This window comes from Stenella coeruleoalba (genome assembly GCF_951394435.1).
Source record: "Stenella coeruleoalba genome assembly, chromosome: 9".
In the NCBI taxonomy this organism is placed as follows: Eukaryota; Metazoa; Chordata; class Mammalia; order Artiodactyla; family Delphinidae; genus Stenella; species Stenella coeruleoalba.
In genome coordinates, this window is record NC_137155.1 from 15,370,315 (window position 1) to 15,386,566 (window position 16,252).

Consider the following 16,252-nt stretch of genomic DNA (forward strand, 5'->3'; position numbering starts at 1 on the left):
AACGCAAAGGCTGCCTGTGGCTGTCAAGTAGGAGAAAGCCTCCTGCTGCAACCCGGAGTCCTGACAGTGTGACTTGGAGAGCTTTTCCCAGTCCCACGTCGCCCCTTGCTACCCTCTCTGCTACTGTTGACTTGGAGAGTCATTGCCGAGAGGAGAGCCCTTGTTTTCTAAGGGAGTCAGTCGGACCCTTTAGAATCAAAGACTCAGCCATGAATTGGAGAAGGAGTAGAAGCAGACAGCAGAAGGCAGGGATGAATCAAAAATTACTGAGATGTCCAAGCTGGGGAACTAGGAGGGTGGTGATACCATTGAGTGGTGAGGACAGGTAGGGGTCGAGGATGAAGAGTGTGATTATTCCTTTTTTTTTTAAATTTATTTTATTGAAGTATAGTTGGTTTACAATGTTCTGTTAAGTTCTGCTGTATAGCAAAGTGATTCCATTATGAAAACGAAATGTATATATGTATTCTTTTCCATTATGGTTTATCACAGGATATTGAATATACTTCCCTGTGCTATACAGTAGGACCTTGTTGTTTATCTGTTCTGTATATAATAGTTTGCATCTACTAATCCCAAACTCGCAGTCCATCCCAACCCCCTCCCCCTTGGCAGTCACAAGTCTGTTCTCTACGTCTGTGAGTCTGTTTCATAGATATAAGTTCATTTGAGTCATATTTTAGATTCCACATAATAGGTGATAGTATATGGTATTTGTCTTTCTGTTTCTGACTTAGTGTGATAATCTCTAGGTCCATCTGTGCTGTTGCAAATGGCATTATTTCATTCATTTTTATGGCTGAGTAGTATTCCATTGTGTATATATACCACATCTTCTTTATCCATTCATTTGTTGATGGACGTTGAGGTTGCTTCCACGTCTTGGCTTTTGTGAATAGTGCTGTTATGAACACAGGGGTGCGTGTATCTTTGAATTATAGTTTTGTCTGGGTGTATGCCCAGGAGTGGGATTGCTGGATCATTGAGAGTGTGTTTGTTCTAACTCGTGTTTGCGTGGACATGGCTGTTTACTAAGTGGATTAGATTTTCTTAGGGTAGCAAAACCCAGTTAGCATATCCACAGTCTGTTTTTGTTCATAGCCAAAGGTTTCCAAACTCACAGCCCTTTTGTTTAGTATAAATTCAGAGGCAGCTATGCAGCAGTGTGAGGCCTGAGAAGGTCAGTGACTCAGCAGTGAACATGGAAAGGCTTCCCTTCTGTAGGTAAAATGTGTTGTCCCAGTTTCCAGCAGTTTCCTAACTTCACAGAAAATTGGATAATTTGTCAATGGCCTTTTGGGACTCAGAAGGTTCCAGAAGGGAGAGAGAAGGAAGCATAACCAGGACTGGCTATAACGCTTTTCCTCTCTGCTGTCTTGTGCCACAGAGACATCAGGCTAGTCTCTCTCCAAAGTGTTGCCACCCATGAGGCAGGTCCCCTGGGGAGTTTGCCTTGGTTCAGTTATTGGGTTTTCCCCCCTTTGTTTAAAATGTTTAGTCTAATACTCTCTTGGGTTTAATAAAGTATCATTTTCTCATATTTCTGAATAGGTTCAAAAAAAAAAAACCTGAGCAACTAGTAAATGTATAAGTCAAGGAATCTGTCGAAATGTGGCTTTCCATTTCCTTACCCTTGTCTCCTTTTATCCATGAGAAATGCCATCAGGATTATGAAGGATGGTGCAAGGAGAGCTGGGCAGGTACTAGTTTTCACCCTTAGTTGTCACCCAGATTTCTGTCAAGCATTTGTTTTATTTTTTTTTATGGTCCTGTTGAAGTTCTTGTATTGGTCGTCTTGGCCCCCAACATTTACTCTCTTTAAAAAATTTTTTAATTTTTATTTATTTATTTATTTATTTTTGAGGTACGTGGGCCTCTCACTGTTGTGGCCTCTCCTGTTGCGGAGCACAGGCTCCCGACGCGCAGGCTCAGCGGCCATGGCTCACGGGCCCAGCCACTCCACGGCATGTGGGATCTTCCCGGACCAGGGCACGAACCCGTGTCCCCTGCATCAGCAGGCGGACTCCCAACCACTGCGCCACCAGGGAAGCCCTATTTTTATGTATTTTTAAAGGTTACTTTCCATTTACAGTTATTAGAAAATATTGGCCGTACTCCCTGTGTTGTACAACACAAAACATCCTGGAACCTGTCTTCTACCAAGTAGCTTGTGCCTCCCACTTCCCCACCCCTCCATCGCCCCTCCCCCGCCCCCCACTGGTAACCACTAGTTTGTTCTCTGTATTTGTGAGTCAAGCACTGGTTTGAATTCAGAAGTGAGTGTCTCTGTTGAGCTTCCGTTTGCTGAGTTGCCTTAACTTTCTTGATCTTCCTCCATCGTCATCTGACTGCCACTTCCCGAAAGGCACTTACCCTGTTCATCACTGTTGAAGCTTTTGCCTATTTTTAGTGCTTATTCTGCTTCATCTCTTTTTCCCCATTGCCCCTGTTCACCACACCCTCCTAAAGCTCCATCCTGCCTCAGTTTCCAGAATTCTTGTCTTTTTCCTCCTTCCTCTCTGACATCCATTTTTCAGGCTTCTATTACACCATTAGCCAGTGAGGCAGAAAAGGTCTTCATTCAGCCTGGATTTGAAAGGTCTTCATCCAATCTGGACTGAAATCTCTCTGCCAATACCTGGCGAGTTAACTAATGTCCCTGAGCCTCGATTTCCTTATCTGTAGGACGGATGTGTTGTTAAGGTATATTAGTTTGCCAGGGCTGCCATAACACAGTAGCACAGACTGGGTGGCTTGAACAACAGAAATGTATTTTCTAGGGTTCTCAAGGGACAAAGTTTGAGATCAAGGTGTCGGCAGAGTTGGTTTCTTCTGTGGCCTCTTTCTCTCCTTGACTTTTAGATGACTGTCTTCTCCTTGTGTCTTCACCTGGTCTTCTGTCTGGACCTGTCTGTGTCCTGATGTCTTCTTCTCAGGAGGACACCAGTCATATGTGATTAGGGTCCACTCCAGTGGCCTCACTTTACTTTAATTACCCTTTTAAAGACCCTATCTCCAAATACAGTTATAGTCTGAGGTACTAGGGATTAGGTCTTGAACATCAGAATTTGGGAAGGACACAGTTCAGCCCGTAATGAAAGGTTAAATGAAATAATGTGATTAAAGTTCCCAGCACCCCTCTCTTGTCTTCTGTTAGCGCTTTGTTGATGTTGGAGCACTGACTTGGCTCTCTTTTATCTTGTCCTTTTCTTTTTGAGGGGAAATTAAATATTTGGAGGTTTCAAATTATGTATACAGTGCCTCCCAAATCCATGTTTCAAGTTCCATTCTCATAGCTGAGTCCAAGACCACTGTTACCAGTTGTCCAGTGGGCGTCTCGATTTTGAGACCTTGCACGTAACTAGACCCAAACTACATGCCTTTGCTTCTCTTCTGTATCTTTGTTAGTAGTAGCACACACGCCCACCTACCTAAGCTCAGGGGTTCCTGTTTCTTTCTTCTCCCTCCCTTTCCACTGGAATCAAACTGATCACCAAGTGCAATTCAGCATATTTTACTTCCAGTAAATTTTCAGAGCAGTCAATCCCATCCCTTTATCGCAGTCCACACTGTAATGCTTGAGTTAAGACCTTCATCTTTTTTCTGTTCACTTGGTTCCCTTGTCTCTTGTTTTGTCCATGTCCAGTAACTGCCGGAGTTGTTTTTCTGAAGTGCAATCTAAGCATTTCATTCTGTTCACTTAAATGTTTCAGTATTCCCCTTCATTGCATAAAGATAAAGTAAACCCCTTAGCATGGCAACAAATTCCTTCCCAACCAACCCCTCCTGCCACCTGTAACCATCTCTACCCACTGTCTGGAAAACACCCAGTTACCGTTTTAAGATAAGTTTGATGCCATCTTCTCTCTGAAGCATTCCCTAGTTGTGTGTGTGTGTGTGTGTGTGTATGCGTGCGTGTGCGCGCATGCTAAAATATATGTAGCACAGAATTTGCTTTTTTAACGATTTTTAAATGTGCAGTTCTGATGGCCGTAGGTATATTCACAATGTTGTGTGACCAACACCACTGTCTGCAGCACTTTTTCATCACCCCAGGTAGACACCCTGTACCCATTAAGCAATAGCTCCTCATCACTCCCTCTTCCCAGCCCCTCTTTTTTTTTTTTTTTTTTTTTTGCGGTACGCTGGCCTCTCACTGCTGTGGCCTCTCCCGTTGTGGAGCACAGGCTCCGGACGCGCAGGCTCAGCGGCCATGGCTCACGGGCCCAGCCGCTCGGCGGCATGTGGGATCTTCCCGGACCGGGACACGAACCTGTGTCCCCTGCATCAGCAGGCGGACTCTCAACCACTGTGCCAGGGAAGCCCCTTCCCAGCCTCTCTTAACATCTAACCTACTTTCTGTCTCTATGTACTTGCCTATTCCATATGTTTCATATAAGTGGAATCACACGTTATTCTTCTGTGTCTGGCTTATTTCACTTAGAGTAATGTTTCTGAGGTTCATCCATGTTGTAGGAAGTATCAGAATTTCATTCTTTTTTATTGCCGAATAATAGTCCATTGCATGTGTATATCACCTTTTGTGTGTCTGTTTATCCACTGATGGACACGTGAGTGGTTTCCGCTTGTTGGCGATTGTGAGTGATGCTGCTCTGACTGTTCATGTGCAAGTCTCCATCTGAGTCCCTGTTTTCAGTTCTTTGGGGTGTGTAGCTGGAATTGCAGGATTCTCTAGCTTCTTGAGTTAGTAATTCCTTCCTCTTGTTTTCCCAAAGCACACCACATGTGACTCTATTATAGTGTTTGACGAATTGTTTTGTAAATAATTTCTGCCCCTTCCTGTACCTCACTGGACAGCATTAGTTACAGCATGTAGACCCCTTGTCTGGTACCGAGTAGCTGTCATTACACATCTACTGAATGATTAAACAAATGAATGAAAGAAGGAACACTCAAGCTATAGCAGTCATGTCATGGGAATGGTGGCTAAATGCACCAAAACTTGTATGCTATTAAGGCCTGTTTATAATCAGCTTATAAAGAGGAGCAGCTTATAAATAAATAAGTAAATAAAGAGGAGCAGCTTGCTAGTCTCCGGTAGGGTGGGAGGAAGCGCAAAATTTAGAGGCGAGACACTTTGCTGTGAAAAGAGGCTCCATGGAACAGCTGGAAATATTTGAAATCCAGCCACAGTCTGAAATACCAACCACATGCAGTCAGGGTTTGTGGCACACAATTGAATGACATTTTCCTCTGAGATTTTAAAATACAGATTACCAATAAAAGCGTCCAATGAGCCTCTTCCACCCTGCCTTTAGACATTCCGACCAGCCGCTATGCTGATAGAACGATCGTCCGACTTTGGAAAAACCTGGGGTGTATACAGATACTTTGCCTATGATTGTGAGAGCTCGTTTCCCGGCATTTCCACCGGCCCCATGAAAAAAGTCGATGATATAATTTGTGACTCCCGATATTCTGACATTGAACCCTCAACGGAAGGAGAGGTTTGTTTGTTCTTTTTGTTTTCCATTCTACTTACAAATCTGGTTTTTGATCATTGCAAAAATACCAATTACTCTTATATCTATTTTTAGGTGATTTTTCGTGCTTTAGATCCTGCTTTCAGAATAGAAGATCCTTACAGTCCAAGGATACAGAGTAAGCTTGTTTTCAAATAAAAGCTTTAATGAAGAACAGCAATCATGGGAGAATGCTTACCCAGAGCACTGCTACCCAGAATCTAAATATGAAGTGCTAATTCCACCCTCTCCATTTCCTTCTTTCTTTGCAATGCTCTTGAAATTGGCAGTTATCAGTCCTCACTGAAGGGGAACACGTTTTGATAAGGGTAACAGGTTTGTGTCATAAGACCCCAAACCATTATGCTGGTCATAATACCTTATTTATTGCTCAGTATCATATATATATGACGTGTGTGTATATATATATATCGCATATGTGATATATATCATATATTATGCATACATATATATAATTATGTATATTCAGGTACAGATTAGGCCATTGTAACAAGGTGTCCCCAAAAATGCAGTGTCTCAAAAAAGTTGACTTCTCTCTTACGAAATCACCGAGGGAGATTTACAGATAAAGTACCATTCGCTTGCCGCAAGCAGGCTTACCAGTTAAAATACAGGATGATACCCGGTTCAGTATGAACTTTCAGATAAATAACAAATCATTTTTTTAGGATAACTATATCCCATGTGATATTTGTGACTGGTACGAGCCTATTTCATGCAATATTTGTGGTTAGTATAACCATGTGATATTTGGGACATATTGCTACTGCAATGATTGTTTATCTGAAATTCAAATTTACTGAGCACCTTGTATTATTATTGCCAAATCTGGCAACTGTAGCCATTAGGTCACCCAGGTTCCCAGGTTCCCTCTGTCTTGTAGTCTGTATCCACATGGTTAGACCTGCATCAACCCCACCCTGTCCTTGTCCCAACCTGTGGGAGGGGACAAGTAAAGGGCAAGCGACCTGAAGCCGAACATCACATCCGTTCACACCCCATTGGCCAAAATTAGTCCCCTGGCTACACTGCAGGAGATGTGAGATGCTCTAGCTAGTGGCTGTGTGCGCTCTCAAACTCTTGGCTAGAGCTCTTATTGTCAAAAGAAGAAGAGAAGAAAGAATCCTGGGGGAAAATTTGAGGTCTCAGCCATATTCAATGTGCTCATTAAGATGAGGGTTGCAGTTGCATTTCACAGATGAGTCAACTGAGGCTCAGAGTTGGACTCACACGTATAAAGTGACGTGGCTATTTAATGAGAGATCCTGAACGCATGTGTTACGATTCTTAGAGCAGAGTGCTTTCCAGCATCCAGCAACCAGGCTCACGTCTTTACAGAAATACATTTTGATCTTGGTAGGCAGAAGGGGCTTTGGAGTCTGCCACAGCTGGGTTTAAGTCCCAGCTCCAGCATATTAGAGCTCTGTGACCTTGGGCAAGTCATTTACTTACAACTTTTTTTTAGCTTCTACTTTTTCATCTGTAAATGGAGAGTCATATTGACCTCTGGTTGTTGTGGACGGAAAATGAGTAATGTATATAAATGACTCACCAAGGTGCCCAACGCATAGAAAACGTTGGGCCTGTGAAGCTGCTGCCACTGTTGGTGTCGTCCCTGCCATCAGCTGTCACTCAGGCCTTCTGTAGACCCGGTCCTGCACCTCAGAGTGAGGATAAGGCCCCCTCTCCAGCTACTGAGGTGCAGTCAGTTGAGCAGAGGTGGGGTGAGGTCTTGCTGGTTTTTCTCAGTGGAGCATGGCCCTCCTTTGACCCAAAGCCCCGTGGCGCTTCCTGGCTCACAGCAGGGGAGAGTAGAATGGAAGGAGTCCAGGGAATATTGCCAGAAAAGTGCTGTTTCCCCACTTAATTTTACATATGGCCCAGACTGTGTCTGGTCTGTAATTTATTAAATTCATAGAATGTACATTCTATTGTCAAACATATTTATTTTAAAGTTTTTATTTTTTTACTTTTTTTGGAGTATAGTTGATTTACAGTGTTGTGTTACTTTTAGGTGTACAGCAAGTGATTCAGTTACACATGTACATATATTTGTTATTTTTCAGACTGTTTTCTCATATAGGTTATCCCAGAATATTGAGTAGAGTTCCCCGTGCTATCCAGTAGGTCCTTGCTGGTTATCTGTCTTGCCTATAGTAATGTGTGTGTGTTCATCCCAAGCTCCTGATTTATCCCTCCCCCACCCGCCACCATGTTTCCCCTTTGATGAGCATAAGTTTGTTTTGGTTATCTGTAAGTCTTTCTGTTTTGTAAATAAGTTCATCTGTATCATTTTTTAAAATTAGATCCCACATATAAGCGATATCATGACATTTGCCTTTCTCTGTCTGACTTCCTTCACTTAGTGTTCTATCAAACAAATATTTAATGGTACATGCAGCCCTGTGCCATTTCTGAGTGAGCTCTGGGAGGCCTGCCCTCCCCGCTCTCAAAATCCAGTTGCGAGAAATGTCCACACAGGCTCCGTGACCAGCACCTCCTGGGTCCGTAAAAGGACTCACGGTCTGTTCCTTTAGGGTGAAATTTGTGGGACTTGGAGAATGTGCTGCCACTGTAATTCTGTTGTCTTCGGCTGTTAAATGGCATCAGAAAACCTATTCCTATATTAAGAAGCATCCACTGTAACAGATCGTGCTTTGGATTTACTTTGTAATCAAGGGAACAATATCTCTTTAGTTGTCCCTATTGTTGAGGCCTCCGAAACTCACTTCGGAAGTGATCGTGCCTCTTATAACAGCAGTAAATACGAGACTTAGCTGTTGTTAAATATGGCAGGAGAGAGCGAGGGAGCTTATTTGCTCTGCTGAGGGCTTCCACAGAGATCACTCAAGGGCTTCTAAATACTCCAGCTGCTCTTCACGTTTGTTGTTTGGCCTCTTGTCAATAGGCGCTTGTGCTCGTATTGTGCAGGAGGAAATGTTGGCATTCAGAAGTTCCGTTCGGTGAAGTAGTACCACAGTTTCTCTGTTTGGTTTTTGATTTTACAAAGAGCCTAAGTTGAATGCATGGACTCATGGGCTTTCTCTTTCAACCCACAGCTATTTCTGTAGTCTTCATTGTAAGCTATGCATATATTATAAGTATTTAAAATTGTATCTGGGCTTTGCAAGTATCTGATGCATTGGGCCAATGCCCCGTTGTCCCGTGTTGTAAATTTTAAGAATCTATCAGCAGAAATGAAAGTAAAGCTTAGGAGCAATTTTAGGCTACAGAGCTAAAAGGGGAGGACAGGTGGACTAATGAATCTTTTGGGGTCCACTTCAGCAAGAGCCCACTTAGTGATTAATGAAAACACTGATAGAGAAGATTGAATGACTCTTGGTTTATCAAGTTATTAGAGAATGTAATTGACAGCTCCGCTTCTGTAATAAGCATAGGCCTATAGACCCAGAAAAAGGAAGAAAAGATCAAATAAGAGACATTGGTCTAGAAGTAACTTCTATTTAGGAAAGAATAATTTGCCTCAGCATCCCAATACTAAGCTCCTTTATCTTCACGCCACTGTATTATATTGGTAATTATATTGGTAAACTGTAAAACTAAGACCCAGAAAGTTGTAGATTGTAACTGTGCTTCCAAACTTGGTTGAAAAGTCAGGCCCTGGATTGTGGTTATTCTATCATGTTAAATCGATTTTAGTAACTTGGATTTCACCTAAATGGTGGGAAATTTCAGATAGCATTTTCCTCTCCAAAGATAAACACATGTCTCTAATTGTCTTACAATGATAATGAGAATTGGAGTGCTTTGATAAGCTCTTTCCCACCTGAATGGAATTTTCTGATTTTGAGACTAATTGCTGTGGGAACCAGATGGTATTGCAATAGTTTAGATTACTGTGTGTTCAGTGGCTTCCGGCAATCATGCAACCGCATTTTTAAATTTCTCCGCCTCCACACTTCTTCCTGAGACATCAGTCTGCCAACAAATCCATCACAAAACAGATGTTCTTGTTAAACTGATGAGAAGGGAATAACCTTTCTTCGAGAGACTGTCACATTATGTTAACCTTTATTATTACGTGCATCTAGATCATGCAGCGGGGGTAAGCTTAAGCCATTTTTATTTGTCATGCCTTTCTATAAAGAGGAAAAAAACAAGTTGTCTAATTGCAAAGGAAGCCTTGCTTCTTTGATCACACTTTTCATATTCTTGGTGACCTTCGTAGATCTCTTAAAAATCACCAACTTGAGGATCAAGTTTGTGAAACTACATACTTTGGGAGATAACCTTTTGGATTCCAGAATGGAAATCAGAGAAAAGTACTATTACGCGGTTTACGATATGGTGATTCGAGGAAACTGCTTCTGCTATGGCCACGCCAGCGAGTGTGCCCCGGTGGATGGATTCCACACAGAAGGAGAAGGAATGGTAAGTACACGTTCCAGGCAGCTTCCTCCTTCGTACGGGTGATTCTAAAAAGCAGATGAAAGCTAGTATTACCTTTTTATTTGGGGTCTTATTTTTCCAGACCGCTATTTAGTCCTTTGTACCATTCCAGTGGTTGTTTTTTTTTTTTTTTCCTTTTCTGTTTGCTGATTTTCTTGGACTACGAGAATATAAAGAATACTCATTTCATAGACACTGAATTTTTGGAAATTGTCCCTGTGGGCTGCTGCCACAGTAGATATTTTAGTCAGTAAGGATTAAAAAGTTTTCTACGTGACAGTCACATCTTCCTTTACTTGAGGGAATATTAAAAACCACAAGCATTCTAGCCTGCATGCCAGAAGGCATAAATTGACCTCAGCCCAGAGAACCTGGAAATTTGAACCTGGAACCACGGACACCCTTTAGGAGTCAAATGGACTTTGTTTCTTGATCTTCTAGTTTTATTCTTTTCCTACTTTTATGCTGTATTTTCAAATTATGTAATTTTAAAACTAGGGGACTTGGGTAACTTGCCAAATGGGTAATGTTAGGATATTTTACCAGTTTCTAAGTGAATTGTTGATTCTTGTTAGAAGAGACCAGAGTTTAAGTAATTTGCCAAAGGGCCCTATGTAAGTACATGGCAGATGTGAGTTGAAATCTTGCTCTCCTGACTGCACCAGGGCCTCCACTGGACTGTGGGCCTCGCTTCCTTTTTTTTTAATTAAATAAATATTTTTATTTATTTTTTTTGAATTTTATTGTGTTTATTTTTTTATACAGCAGGTTCTTATTAATTATCCATTTTATACATATTAGTGTATACATGTCAATCTCAATCTCCCAATTCATCCCACCACCAGCTCACCCCCCTGCCACTTTCTCCCCTTGGTGTCCATACATTTGTTCTCTACATCTGTGTCTCTTTCTGCCCTGCAAACCGGTTCGTCTGTACCATTTTTCTAGGTTCCACATATATGCGTTAATATACGATATTTGTTTTTCTCTTTCTGATTTACTTCGCTCTGTATGACAGTCTCTAGATCCATCCATGTCTCTACAAATGACTCAGTTTCGTTCCTTTTTATGGCTGAGTAATATTCCGTTGTATGTATGTACCACATCTTCTTTATCCATTCGTCTGTCGATGGGCATTTAGGTTGCTTCCATGACTGGCTATTGTAAATAGTGCTGCAATGAACATTGGGGTGCATGTGTCTTTTTGAATTATGGTTTTCTCTGGGTATATGCCCAGTCATGGGATTGCTGGGTCATATGGTAATTCTATTTTTAGTTTTTTAAGGAACCTCCATACTGTTCTCCCTAGTGGCTGTATCCATTTACATTCCCACAAACAGTGCAAGAGGGTTCCCTTTCCTCCACACCCTCTCCATCATTTGTTGTTTGTAGATTTTCTGATGATGCCCATTCTAACTGGTGTGAGGTGATACCTCATTGTAGTTTTGATTTGCATTTCTCTAATAATTAGTGATGTTGAGCAGCTTTTCATGTGCTTCTTGGCCATTTGTATGCTTTGGAGAACTGTCTGTTTAGGTCTTCTGCCCATTGCTTGATTGGCTTGTTTTTTAATATTGAGCTGCATGAACTGTTTATATATTTTGGAGATTAATCCTTTGTCCGTTGATTCACTTGCAAATGTTTTCTCCCATTCTGAGGGTTGTCTTTTCGTCTTGTTTGTAGTTTCCTTTGCTTTGCAAAAGCTTTTAAGTTTCATTAGGTCCCATTTGTTTATTTGTTTTTATTTCCATTACTCTAAGAGGTGGATCAAAAAAGATCTTGGTGTGATTTATGTCAAAGAGTGTTCTTCTGTGTTTTCCTCTAAGAGTTTTAGAGTGTCCAGTGTTACATTTAGGTCTGTAATCCATTTTGAGCTTTATTTTTGTGTATGATGTTAGGGAGTATTCTAATTTCGTTCTTTTACATGTAGCTGTCCAGTTTTCCCAGCACCACTATTGAAGAGGCTGTCTTTTCTCCATCGTATATCCTTGCCTCCTTTGTCATAGATTAATTGACCATAGGTACGTGGGTTTATTTCTGGGCTCTCTATCCTGTTCCATTGATCTGTATTTCTGTTTTTGTGCCAGTACCATATTGTCTTGATTACTGTAGCTTTGTAGTATAGTCTGAAGTCAGAGAGCCTGATTCCTACAGCTCCCTTTTTTTCCCTCAAGACTGCTTTGGCTATTCAGTGTCTTTTGTGTCTCCATACAAATTTTAAGATTTTTTGTTCTAGTTCCTTAAAAAATGCCATTGGTAATTTGATAGGGATTGCATTGAATCTGTAGATTGCCTTGGGTAATAGTCATTTTCACAATATTGATTCTTCCAATCCAAGAACATGGTGTATCTCTCTATCTGTTGGTATTGTCTTTAATTTCTTTCATCAGTGTCTTACAGTTTTCTGCATATAGGTCTTTTGTCTCCCTAGGTAGGTTTATTCCTAGGTATTTTATTCTTTTTGTTGCAGTGGTAAATGGCAGTGTTTCCTTAATTTCTGTGTCAGATTTTTCATCATTAGTATATAGGAATGCAAGAGATTTCTGTGCATTAATTTTTTAACCTGCAACTTTACCAAATTCATTGATTAGCTCTAGTAGTTTTCTGGTAGCATCTTTAGGATTCTCTGTGTATAGTATCATGTCATGTGCAAACAGTGACAATTTTACTTCTTCTTTTCCAATTTGTATTCCTTTTATTTTTCTTCTCTGATTGCCGTGGCTAGGACTTCCAAAACTATGTTGAATAATAGTGGTGAGAGTGGACATCCTTGTCTTGTTCTTGATCTTAGAAGAAACGCTTTCAGTTTTTCACCATTGAGAATGATGTTTGCTATGGGTTTGTCGTATATGGCCTTTATTATGTTGAGGTAGGTACCCTCTATGCCCACTTTCTGGAGAGTTTTTATCATAAATGGGTGTTGAATTTTGTCAAAAGCTTTTTCTGCATCTATTGAGATGATCGTATGGTTTTTATTCTTCAATTTGTTAATGGTGTATCACATTGATTGATTTGCATATATTGATGAATCCTTGCATCCCTGGGATAAATCCCACTTGACTCTGCACTGGGGCCTCCACTGGGCTGTGGGCCTTGCTTCTTGACGAAAGGTGTGCCTTGCTTAGTTGATGTTGGCCTTTTCAAAAATTGTTAGTCCTCATCTAAGAAGGTGAAGGGGCAGGTCTGACTTGTATTCAACAGTCTAAAACTTCTGCCTTCCCTTTACTCTATTTAGAACCTTTATTGCACAGATAATGTTGAATTTTTAACAGAGCCTGAAGGGAGAATATGTCCTTCTAATCTTTTTGCTCCGTCTTTCAGAGAGTGCCAGGTAGATGATATTTACTTCTCAGAGTAACAGATCCTGCGTGTAGCTAACCTCATGTAGTCACGTCACTACCATGCGTCTCACAGTGTGTTGTACTGTTGATTCGGATGCCATAGGGTCCTGTGGTATGGGCTTTGGGACTGGTTTAAGTCTATGAAAACCACCTTATAATGGGAGGAATTTAGTCTTCTGCTAACTGCACTCTTGTCAAGGTGGGTTCAGGGTGGACCTGTCTGTCCTGTTTCTGAATTCCATCCTGTAGAAACTAGTGTTACGGTGAGGGATCCGTGAACGTGCATATTTGCTCGACGGAAAGAATTGATTTATCATTTATGTGCCTCAGGGGCTCCAGTGTGACTGGTGGTGTGGTGTAAGAGAGCACATCGTGGTCCCTTCCTGAAGCGAAATAATTTGTATCTTTTTCTGGCATTTTATATTTCTTTCCTTAAAAATGTAAATGTGGTAACTGATTAATTCTTAAAATTTCATTTTGGGTTGAAAAAACATTTTTAAGTGCTGAGCCGGAAGTCAAAAGCCAGACAAAGCAAGCAGAGAAAACCTGTCTTTTGTATGGCATGGGGTAAAGCTTGCAGTAAATTGAGTTGGTTCCCGGTGGTGTGTACACATTTAGTTCTCCATTATAACTTTTGTTGGTTTCTATTATAATAGATTTTTTTAAACTGTTACGTAACTAGTTTGTTTTTTTAAAAAATTTTTAAGTGACTAATTTTGTTCTTCTGTGTTTTTTCTCATCAATACTTCAATAAGAATATTTATCGAGTACCCATTATATAGCAGGAACTGTTCCTAGAGTTGGGAATTACGGCCATCAATAAGACAGGACTCACCGGGGGGAAGGGGCAAAATAAAAACAAAGAAGCCCTCATTGTGGTGCGCTACAGATGAGGATTAGTATCCGAAGGGGTTGATATTTTCCATTGATTGTGGGAAAGGTCTGGCCGTTAGTATATCTCTTCCTTCGCTTTTTTCTGTTTTTGTAACTTTCAAGGTTCACGGACACTGCATGTGCAGGCATAACACCAAGGGCTTAAACTGTGAACAGTGCATGGATTTCTACCATGATTTACCCTGGAGACCCGCCGAAGGTCGAAACAGCAATGCCTGTAAAAGTAAGTCTCAGGCGTACGTTCTGAATCAGTTCAGAGCCCGGTGTCCATTTTTGGAGTAGAGATGCTGTAACAGTACACTGGTCCGCAAAAGGAAGAAAAGTTACTACCCTTTTCTCAGCCTCACCCTGATAATCCCAGGAAGCCACTATCCAGTCTGTTAAATTCATCAATTAGTATTTGAGCAGCACCTGTGTGTTTGGCAGATTTAGTAGAAGACAGATGCCATCCCTGACACTGTACCTGTTTTTAAGGCAAGATGACCATGAGCGAACAGTGAATGAAAACAGTCGTGTGGTGGATCAGTAAGGTCTAAAAGAGATGGAGTATTTGTCAGCCTTGTTTCTGTGCCAGCCCAGCTGCAGCCTGTGGCATCTTTCCATCCACCCATCCCTCCCGGTGCTATTCTCTGGGCAGAGGGGTAGTTTGAAACACCACCACCCTGCCCCCCCCCACAGTGATTCTGATAGACTTATCATCCCTGCCAGGCGTGCTGTCTCTGCCCCCACTGAGGACTGTTCTAGGAGCTCAGAAAACAGCGAGGGCTGGAGTGGTCAAGGTTTTGTTAGTAAGGACGACCAGCTGGCCCTTAACAAATAGTTAGGATTGTTTAGGTAAAGAGAGGAAAGTGCAGGGGGTGGGGAGGGGGGAGGTGGAAGGGAGTTCAGATGAGGAGAACACAAAACACAAGGCTCTAAGGGCATTCTCACGACACCAGCGTTTAATTCATGATTCTGGGCTTTAATTAAACCAACGTATCCAGGGCACGATGATACAGTCCCTCCCTACAGGACGGATCAGGCCAGTGTGTAGAGCCCCGTGAGGGCCCCAGTGACAGAAGCTTCACTGTGAGAAGACAAGAGTCGTCGATGGGGGTTGTTGAGCGTGAGAGAGCGATGGTTAAAGCTGGGTTGGACCAAGAGAACTCCGCCGAATGGGCTAGAGGAGGGACAGAATGACCCAAGAAGGCCGGCTGGATGGCTGTTAAGGGTCTGATTAACAGAACCTGGCCCGGTGTGGTGGTGGGAATGACGAGCAAGGGAATCCGGCCTTCATACCATGTTCCTCAAAGCCGGCAGCCCAGACAGTCTTCCCCAGGAACATACCGCCTAGAAAACCCTCTGGAGGGACGTATTCCCGTCCCACCCTGAGCATGGCCCAAGCGCTTTTCCACGCAGTGCGGCCTTCCTGTGAGTGAGCCTCCAAGGGGACTTCCCCCAGCACTTTTCAACTTTTTATAGCCCATTCTTTTCCAAAGAGGGCAAGTGAGGTTATTTCATAAAGGTCACACTCGGAAGGTTTCCAGCATGGCTTAGGATTTAAACTGATGTCATAAGCAGATGTGTCCTTTTCACCGCCAGCACCTTCTTGTTAATTGCCATTTCACCTGAACTTCGTCCCCAGTTTCCAAAATGAGCTTCCTTCCCACCAACCCCATCCTCCCCCGGTAAGTAGATTGAAAAGGCCTTTCCTGCCGTCGGTCTTGTCTTGCAGAATGTAACTGCAACGAACATTCCAGCTCTTGCCACTTCGACATGGCGGTCTACCTGGCCACTGGCAACGTCAGCGGAGGGGTGTGTGATGAGTGTCAGCACAACACGATGGGGCGCAACTGCGAGCAGTGCAAACCGTTTTACTACCAGCACCCAGAGAGAGACATCCGGGATCCTAATCTCTGTGAACGTATGTGGGGAGAGGTCACGAGGGGGGACCTGTTTAGGTCAGCTTTCAGCTTGAATAGTCTGGTGGTCACAGTCCTTCTCTTGGGACTCAGACCCAGCCTTATTTTAGCTGCTGTATAGGATGCCGGGGGTAGAATTTACTTAGTAGTCCAGCCTTTTTGAGTCTATTTTTGTGACATTTGGAGGGATGAAGGGAATACG

The 16,252-nt window shown here is 42.3% G+C and overlaps 1 protein-coding gene across 2 annotated transcripts in view; it reads left to right on the top strand.

Moving 5' to 3' along the window:
- The window catches only part of LAMB1 (laminin subunit beta 1), an 82,748-nt gene that overhangs the window by 11,942 nt on the left and 54,554 nt on the right, over window positions 1–16,252 (top strand). For both annotated transcript variants that reach the window (XM_079932174.1, XM_079932173.1), the window contains exons 6-10: window positions 5,280–5,468; window positions 5,559–5,622; window positions 9,694–9,896; window positions 14,252–14,372; window positions 15,864–16,052. In XM_079932174.1, coding sequence (XP_079788300.1) covers window positions 5,280–5,468; window positions 5,559–5,622; window positions 9,694–9,896; window positions 14,252–14,372; window positions 15,864–16,052 — 766 coding nt within the window. The remainder of the gene's footprint in view (window positions 1–5,279; window positions 5,469–5,558; window positions 5,623–9,693; window positions 9,897–14,251; window positions 14,373–15,863; window positions 16,053–16,252) is intronic.